This window comes from Bombus pyrosoma, unplaced genomic scaffold, assembly GCF_014825855.1.
Source record: "Bombus pyrosoma isolate SC7728 unplaced genomic scaffold, ASM1482585v1 HiC_scaffold_4726, whole genome shotgun sequence".
NCBI classification, from domain to species: Eukaryota; Metazoa; Arthropoda; class Insecta; order Hymenoptera; family Apidae; genus Bombus; species Bombus pyrosoma.
The window spans coordinates 679,821-687,757 of NW_025219986.1; the positions used below are offsets into that span (position 1 = coordinate 679,821).

The 7,937-nt window shown below is 46.2% G+C and overlaps 1 protein-coding gene across 1 annotated transcript; it reads left to right on the plus strand.

Annotated features, from left to right (window-relative positions):
• Window positions 1-4,287: 4,287 nt before the first annotated feature.
• On the plus strand, window positions 4,288-6,032 carry LOC122577508. Its single transcript, XM_043748841.1, is given in 4 exon segments — window positions 4,288-4,654; window positions 4,657-5,086; window positions 5,321-5,442; window positions 5,761-6,032. Coding segments are annotated over 4 exon segments (1,191 nt in total).
• Window positions 6,033-7,937: the final 1,905 nt, after the last annotated feature.

A 7,937-nucleotide genomic window follows, 5' to 3' on the forward strand; every position in this document is an offset into this window, starting at 1 on the left:
GCAATGCGCATTATACGCCACATTTGCCGCCAAATACAGAGCACGACATTCGGTCTGCGGCATGACAACTTTGGTCTAGGTTAAATCCTGTGTATTTGCAGTTTTTCATATTCAGCCTACAATGTTCACTTGATCATGTATCCAGTGCTATTGGTGATATGTCGGCATTTCAAAGCGCGTTATACTTCACATATGCTGCCAATGAAGAGCACGACATTCGGTTTGCGCTACGTCAACTCTGGTATGGTTTAAGACCAGCGTATTAGCAGTTTTTCATATTCAAGCTTGAATATTCATCTGGACGTACCTCCGATACTATTGGTGATATGTCGACAATGCAATGCGCATTATACGCCACATTTGCCGCCAAATACAGAGAACGACATTCGGTCTGCGGCATGACAACTTTGGTCTAGGTTAAATCCTGTGTATTTGCAGTTTTTCATATTCAGCCTACAATGTTCACTTGATCATGTATCCAGTGCTATTGGTGATATGTTGGCATTTCGATGCGCGGGATACTTCACAAATGCTGCCAAATACAGAGCACGACATCCGGTTTGCAGTACGTCAAATCTGGTCTAGGTAAAGACGAGCGTATTTCCAGCTTTGCATCTTCAAGCATGAATATCCATCTGAACGTATCTCCGCTGCTTTTGGTGATATGTCGATAATTCGATGCGCGTTATACACCTCATATGCTGCCAAATACGGAGCACCACATCCGGTTTGCGCTATGTCAATTCTAGGCTCTGCAAAATTCTGCGTAGTTGCATTTTTGCATATTCGTGCGTCAATATTCAATTGATCTTGTATTTGTTGCGATTCGAGATATGTCTATAATTCGATGCGCGATATACACGACATATGCTGTCCAAAACAGAGCACGACATCCGGTTTGCGCTATGTCAACTCTGGTCTACGTTAAGACCAGCATATTTCCAGCTTTGCATATTCAGACAGCAATAATCAATTGAATGTTTCTCAGCTGATATTCGTCATATGTCGGCACTTCAATGCCCGTTACACTTCACATATGCTGCCAAATACTGTGCGCGACATCCGGTTTGCGCCATGTCAACTCTGGTCTAGGTTCAGAGCAGCGTATTCCCAATTTTGAATATTCAAGCTTGAATATTCATCTGGACGTATCACCGCTCCTATTGGTAATATCTCGATAATTCGATGCGCGTTATACATCTCATATGCTGCCGAACACAGAGCACAACATCCTCTTAGCGCTATGTGAAGCCTGATCAAGGTCTGATCCTGTGTATTTGCACTTTTGCATATTCCGACTTCAATATTCAATTGACCGTTTCTCAGCTGCTATACGGCATATGTCGGCATTTCGAAGCGCGTTATACGCCACATACGCTTCCAAATGCAACTCAACATCCAGCGTGTGCGATGTCAACACTGGGCTCTGCAAAATTCTGCGAAGTTGCATTTTTGCATATTCGTGCTTCAATAGTCACTTCAAGGTATCCCCGCCGCTATTGGTGATATGTCCATAATTTGATGCGCATCATGCTCCCTATATGCTGCCAAATACAGAGCATGGCATCCGGTTTCCGCTACGTCAACTCTAGTGTACGTCAAGACCAGCGTATTTCCAGGTTTGCATATTGCAGCATTAATACTCATCTGATGGTGTTTCCTCTGCTATTGGTGTAATCGATAATGCGTTGCGCGTTATACGCCACATATTCTGACAAATACTGAACACGACATCCGGCTTGAGCTATGTCAACTCTGGTCTAGGACAAGACCAGAATATTTGCAGTTCTGCGATTTCAAACTTCAATATGCAATTGAACGTACCGCCGTTGCTATTCGAGACATGTCTACAATTCTGAGCGCGTTACACTCCACATATGATGCCAAATACCTGGAACGACATCTTGTTTTCGCTACGTCAACTCTGGGCTATGCCAAACTCAGCGTATCTGCAATTTTTGTATATTCAAGCTTGTATATTCATCTGAACGTATCTTCGATGCTATTGGTGATATGTCGATAATTCGATGCGCGTTGTAGACCACATATGCTGCCAATACAGAGCGCGACATTCTGTTTGCGCTACGTCAACTATGGTCTGGGTTAAGACCAGCGTATTAACAGTTTTGCATATTCAAGATTTAATATTCATCTAGACGTACCTCCGCTATTATTGGTGATATGTCGACAATTGTATGCGCATTATAGGCCACATTTGCCGCCAAATACAGAGCACGGCATCCGGTTTGTGCTATGTCTATTCTAGGCAAAATTCTGCGTAGTTGCACTTTTGCATATTCATGCTTCAACATTCAATTGATTGTGTATTTGTTGCGATTCGAGATATGTCTATAATTCGATGCGCGTTACACACCCCATATACTGCCAAATGCAGTGCACGACATCCGGTTTGAGCTATATCAACTCGGGCAATGCCAAACACATCGTATTTGCAGTTTTGTATATTCAATCTTGTATATTCATCTGGACGTATCCCCGCTGATATTGGTGATATGTCTATAACTCGATGCGCGTTGTACTCCCCATATGCTGCCTAATACGGAACACGATATCCGATTTTAGCTACGTGAACTCCGGTCTAGGATAAGACCAACGTATTTCCAGGTTTGTATATACAAGCTTGTATATTCATCCGAACGTATCTCCGCTGCGTTTGGTGATATGTCGATAGTACTATGTGCGTTATACACCACATACGTTGCCAAACAGAGAGCATGACATCCTGTTTGTCCTATCTTAACCTTCGGCGAGACCAAATCCAGCGTATTTGCAGTTTTGCATATTCGGGCTTCAATATTCAATTGAACGTATCTCCGCTGCTATTGGTGATATGTCGATAATTCGATGCGCTTTACACTACACATTTGCTGCCAAATACAGAGCACAAAAATCGGCTTGCGCCACGTCATCTCTGGTCTAGGTCAAATCCTGCGTATTTGCACTTTTGCATATTCAGACTCCAATATTCAAATGAATGATGCTCTGCTGCTATTGGTCATCTGTATGCATTAGAATGCGCGTTATACTCCACATATGCTGCAAATACAGATTCGGTTTGCGCTACGTCAACTCTGGTATGGTTTATGTTACGCCACGTGGCTATCCAGAGGCCGTTATTCCTAACCGTCGCTCGTGGCATCGCAGTATCGCGAGCGAACCGTCTCACGTAGCTCAACACACACAATGTCACGGCCAACATCAAACAGAGCGAGTTCGAGAAACGTCGATTCGGTTCGTTATTTCAAACATTCATAAGGTGACACGCGTGATCGGTGGCGTGACCCGAACATGGTGGGGATCGTCTCACATGAAACACAAAGGCCCATCGAAGGGCAATCATTATCGATCTAGGATTCAAACTATAAACACTAACGTCTTCAACGAATTATAAGTCGTCCAAATACAAAACACATTGTAAGGTCGAGTCGAATCATTACACCAAATTCACTGTATCATTTGTCTAATAATTTGTGGCGCATCACTATCCTGTTGTTTATATATATATATATTGTCAAATATATAATTTTAGTTAACTCTGTTAATTCAGTGTTAATTTCAACTAACCACCTCTGTCATCTTAACAGACACAGAGGAACGACTAATTCGCGGCGTCGATTTTCAGAATCGTAGCGAGAATTTACGCCTCCCGCTGACGCGCTTTCCTCGCGATCGCGTCTCTCCGCGAACGGTCGTAACATTTTCTGGTCCTTCGAGCCGGATCACGTGTTGAGTGAAAGTGCACACCAGTGATACCCATTTCATACAGTGCCACGTGAATCCAATAAACAACAACGGACGCGTTACGACTCCAGCGAAGTAAGTAACGCCAAAGGCAGTCATTTTGAAGAGGCATCCTCACGTCAACAAACAAAGGTTCTATTTCAAAAAAGAAACGTCTTAGACGCCAGTCGAGACACACACCGTGACGAGCGACATCCGAATACACAACCACAGGTAAACTCGTTCATTACATTGTCATACGATCCGCTAACAATGGAAGGCGCAGATAAAATTACCTCCTTGCATCGAAAACGAGGCTTCCAAATCGGTCGATTTACGACCCTATCAAAACGACTCGACGAATACGAACGATCTAACAGACGAAACAAGGCCTCTTTGACGGCGTATAACTCATTGCTCGACGACACATGGAAGCAGTATAGAGCATTGCAAGATGAATTAGAAGATTTAGGCGAGCGGGACGACGCGCCCGTTTCCGAGATAACCGATATCTATTACGATCTGGAAGTTCGTTTACACACTCTCATGGATGACGCACCGGCATCATCGTCGTCGAAATCGCCAAGCCGCGATTCGTCCAACGTTGCCGAGCCGACGGCAATTAAACTACCAGAAATGCAGTTACCTACTTTCGACGGTGCCATCGAGAATTGGCATTCTTTCTATGACGCCTTCTCGTCGACGATAGATCGAAGCGATCGACCCACTGCCACACAAAAATTCCACTACCTTCGATCTTCTTTAACCGGAAAGGCCGCGCGAAGCATCCAATCGTTGGACGTTACGCAAATTAATTATCCCATCGCGATTGATATTCTGAAGGACAAATTCGACTGCCACCGTCAAGTCTGCATGCGCCACTGGGACTAGATATTCGAATATCCAAAAATAAACAAAAAAAAACGTCCGGAAAACACAATCGACAACGACAACACGCGCCGCGAAGCATCACCTTCGCCACTGCACATAGGCCGACGGCGTGTCCAAGTTGCAAGGGACAACATAAAATATGGCATTGCGATGTCTTCAAGGCGAAGTCTGTCAAAAATCGCCTTGAAATCGTCAAAAGGGCTTCCCTATGCACCAATTGTCTAGGCCAAGGGCACACTATCGCCCAGTGCTCTGCCGGTTCATGTCGCATATGCAGACAGCGACATCATACATACTTGCATCAACACCAACGTCACGGCAAGTCACGGTCTTCGAGCGGTCGATCGTCGAGCGACCGATCATCGAGTGGACGCTCTTCACCTAGCTCACCGACGCATCGTTCGTCACATCGTTCGAGACGCGCGTCCACGTCTTCCAAGTCGTCTCATCGGTCGTCTACCCGGTCGTCTACCCGGTCGCCTACCCGGTCGTCTACCCGGTCGTCTACCCGGTCGTCTTCTAAGTCGTCTAACCGGTCGTCCCCACGGTCGTCACCCCGAACGTCACCAAAACACGAACCTCGGCCAACACGTACATATACAACCGGATCAAAGTCATCGTCTAGTCCTCAAAGACAAGAAAGGAAATGACTATCTCAGAAGACTTTAATTGGGACCGAATCAAAGAGGACCGAATTACTGACCTCGGTTCCCTCTAAACAATTACAACATGATCTCTTAGTCACGGCGCAGGTCAACATATACAACAATAAGAGACAACCATTTCGTTGCAGAGCTCTGCTAGACACCGGCTCTAGCATGAATTTCATTACCGAAGAACTCGCCCACTCATTAAAACTCAACCAACGGAAATGTTCGATCCCAATCGGAACTCTCGACGCGTTATCGACGACCTCGAAACGCTACGTCACGGCAACGATCACTTCAATTGACGGCGCATACGAACGCACATTGACGTTCCTGGTCATCCCAACCATATCAACTTGGGTCCCAGATCAACCCGTAGATCGCTCAACAATGCAAATACCAAGGAATCTTCAACTTGCCGATCCAAGATTCCATAGATCTGCTCCAATCGAAATATTGTTGAGCGCCGGACCAACGTTAGCTTCACTCTGCGTTGGTCAACTTGACATTACTCAAGACAACGGGCCCGACTTGCGCAGGCAAAAAACGCGTTTCGGATGGGTCATCGGGGGGAGCCCAGCCTCGCAGTCTCCAGCATATACGTTCCACGCCTCCACGACGGCTTTACAGGCGGACCTCGCCCGCTTTTGGGAAATCGACGAAGGACCTTCCATTCCACACATTTCAGAAGCGGAACAACAATGCGAGGATCATTTTCGACGTCACGTACAACGCACAACCGAAGGACGATAGATGGTCGCTCTCCCATTCAACAAAACAACTCCTTCACTCGGATCCTCCAAGGCCATGGCAATGAAGCGACTCACATCTCTCTGCCGTCGCTTTCAACGGGACAAACAGTTCGAAGCCGACTATCACGCCGTAATACAGGAATACCTTGATCTAGGACACATGTCGAAGATAACTCCGAAATCTCCTGCAGTCCGACGATCACAACGTAAAGGTTCAGTCCTTTTTAGCTGACCGACGGATCGAATGGCGCTTCATTTCGCCCAACTCACCCCACTTTGGCGGGTTATGGGAGGCTGCAGTGAAATCCTTCAAACGACACCTCAGACGTGTCGCAGGTAGCGAGCTCCTTACCTTTGAAAACATGAACAAACTTATCATTGAGATCGAGGCTATCCTCAATTCCCGTCCGCTTACTCCAATATCCACAGATCCAAACGATCTCCTTGTCCTTACTCCCGGTCACTTCCTCATCGGAGACGCATTAACTAGCATTCGAGAACGAGATTTCAGGGATACTCCATCCAATCGTCTCTCAAGCTGGTAACACCTCCAGAAAATCAAACAGCACTTCTGGCGCCGTTGGCATCGAGAATATCTCAATGAGCTAAACATTCGGAACAAATGGAGCAAAGTGAGTCACGGCATACGAGAAGGCACCATCGTCATACTCAGAGAAGACAACGCTCCCCTAGTGCAGTGGCCATTGGGCAGAGTCATCAAGGTACAACCCGGCGCAGACGGCATCATACGGACGGCCACCGTCCGGACGGCAACGAGCACACTGGATCGGAGCATCAAGCGGATGGTACCACTACCAAGCGGATCGACACCAGAGGACACCGACGCCACCATCAACAGCAAGGAGTTTTAGAAGAGATCCACCTCACAGCATCACAACACAGCATTTGATCGGTACCCTCTCAACGGGGGGAGGATGTTACGCCACAAAATTTTCTGAAATTTTCGATCCTCTGGCCGCACAAGAAATTGCCTGTACATTTTTTCAATATCTCCTGAAAGCACGTATTGATGCGAGCGAAATCTTAGGAGAATGAAAAGTAAGTCTTCTTGTAGTTTCGGTCCTGTGTGAAGTACGTCGTTCAGGGAAACTCCGGTGGTGGTTGGTGCTGATCCGTCAAATACGACTCGGAGTTTCGTCGTTTGGCTGGACTCTTTGATCACGCCGTGATGTGGCAGAAAATATCCGTCTTCCGTGGAGTGGTCCGTGGTTATTTCCAGCGGATAAGGTTAAGACCAGCGGATTACCAGTTTGGCATATTCAAGCTTGATTATTCATCTGAACGTATCCCCGCTGATATTGGTGATATGCGGATAATTCGATGCGCTATATACTCCCCATATGATGCGAAATACGTGGAACGACATCCGGTTTGCACTCTGTCAAATCTGACCACTGCCAAATTCTGCGTATTTGAAGTACTGAACATTCGGGCTTCAATATTCACCTGAACGTATCTCCGCTGCTATTGGCGATATGTTGATAATTTGCCGCGATTTACACTCCCGACTTGCTGCGAAATACGCGGAGCGACATCCTGTTTTCCTACGTCAACTCTCTCCTAGGTCAAGACCAGCGTATTTCCAGTTTTGCATATTCAAGCATGAATATTCATCTGAACGTATCTCCGCGGCTATCCGAGATATGTCTTCAACCCTGCGCACGTTATACTCCATATATGCTGCGAAATACGTGGAACGACATCCGGTTTGCGCTGTGTCAACTCTTGTGAAGGTTCTGACGAGCGTGTTTCCAGTTTTGAATATTCAAGCCTGAATATTCATCTGAACATATCAATGCTGCTGTTGATGATATGTTGATAATTCGATGCGCGTTATTCACCGCATATGCTGCCAAATACAGAGCCCGACATTCGGTTTGCGCTA